Source organism: Nestor notabilis, unplaced genomic scaffold (assembly GCF_000696875.1).
Source record: "Nestor notabilis isolate BGI_N333 unplaced genomic scaffold, ASM69687v1 scaffold19011, whole genome shotgun sequence".
Lineage (NCBI taxonomy): Eukaryota > Metazoa > Chordata > Aves > Psittaciformes > Psittacidae > Nestor > Nestor notabilis.
In genome coordinates this window covers 6,756-8,143 of record NW_009914468.1, presented here as the reverse complement: position 1 = coordinate 8,143, position 1,388 = coordinate 6,756, and the positions used below count along the sequence as shown (strand labels likewise).

General features: G+C 53.0%; 1 protein-coding gene across 1 annotated transcript in view; it reads left to right on the top strand.

The window, feature by feature from the left end:
• Positions 1 to 5: 5 nt before the first annotated feature.
• The window catches only part of LOC104412856 (histone-lysine N-methyltransferase SETDB1-like), a gene marked incomplete at its 3' end in the record, with an annotated part of 7,314 nt that continues 5,931 nt past the window's right edge, over positions 6 to 1,388 (top strand). The window contains exons 1-4 of the mRNA XM_010023681.1: positions 6 to 217; positions 479 to 639; positions 1,072 to 1,109; positions 1,249 to 1,348. Coding sequence (XP_010021983.1) covers positions 6 to 217; positions 479 to 639; positions 1,072 to 1,109; positions 1,249 to 1,348 — 511 coding nt within the window. The remainder of the gene's footprint in view (positions 218 to 478; positions 640 to 1,071; positions 1,110 to 1,248; positions 1,349 to 1,388) is intronic.

The following is a 1,388-nucleotide window of genomic DNA, read 5'->3' as shown; positions in this document are numbered from 1 at the left end:
CAGGAATGGATTCCCAGGAGATGAAAGAGCTGCAGCAAGAAGTGATGGAGGAGCTGGGAATCTCCATGGAGGAGCTCCAGGATATCATTGACAAAGAGCTGGAGAAGTACGAGTGTGTGAAGCAGAGGAAGCAGCAGCTGGAGGAGCTGGAGAAGTGTGTGAAGCAGAAGGAAGAGGAGGTGGCTCGTGTGGACAGGCTCTTCGATGATGCTTCCAGGTCAGGAATGCAAGGTTGGAATCACAGGGGTTGGAATTGGGCCTCGGAGCAGAGCAAAGGGGATCCTTGGCTGCCCGTTCCCCTCAGCGTGGACTCACATTGTGCTTCCTCAGGGATAATTCACCCCATTCCCTTGGGGCTTTGCATCCCTCCCTCACCTCGTGGTGCTGGCTTGAACTGGAAGCTCCCAGTGGTTGGTTCCTTTTACTATGGGATGTGCTCACCTTGGCTTCCCTCATCTGTGGCCTTTCCTCTCCCCAGAGCCATTGATAAGTGTGAGAGCCTGGTGAAGGATCTGTATTCCAAACTGGGCCTCCAGTACCGGGAGAGCAGTTCCGAGGATGAGGATTTGGCTGCCAAAGCCATGGAAGTGATTGAGATCCCGGATGAGGACGACGACGATGTCATGAGCATTGATCCAGGTTGGAAGCACAGTTCAGGAGCACTGCAGGGTGCCGAGGGGAGGGATGTCCTGGAGGATGAGAGGGATCAGGATAAGGATAAGCTTAAGCAGAAGCCACACTGGTCCCTAAGTGGGAGAGGATGGGGAACACCAGTAGAGTTTGTGTGGCCTGCCAGGGCCCAGAGCTATTCCAGAGCTCCTGGAATCCAACGCTGGGGCTTTTCCCTTTTCCCACCTGCCTGTTGTCCCCATCAAGTGCTGGGAAGGAGGTTGTGCATCTGGAAGGGGTGGCTTAGGAAAGGCCTTGCCTGGGTGGATTTTGGCAGTGAAAGAGAAGGCTTTTGGGTGGATGGTTTCCTCAGTTCCCTCTTCTTTCCCTGACTTAACCAGGATGGATTTTTCCCTCCCTGAGATGTTTTAAACCCCTTTTCCTCCCCCTCTTTAACCACAGGCACTGGTAGTTCCCGAATCACAAAGGATCAGACTCTGGTGAGTTGGAACAAACCTGACTCCAGGCTCCTTTGAAGCGGGGGTTTTGCTGGAACACTTGGGCCAGTGTTGTGATTTAGTGCAAAGAAAAGGGGAAGTTCTTCATCTTTTCTCCCTCTTTCCTTCCCTTGAGCTGCAGGAAGCTGTGGCTGCAATCAGAAAGTCTGCCCAGAATGTACAGAAGTTCGTGGATGCTGTGAACAAGAAAACAAGTGCTCAGGATGCCCAGAAAGGTCAGTGTATGAGGGTCGGGCATGGGCATCTCTGACAAAAGAGCTG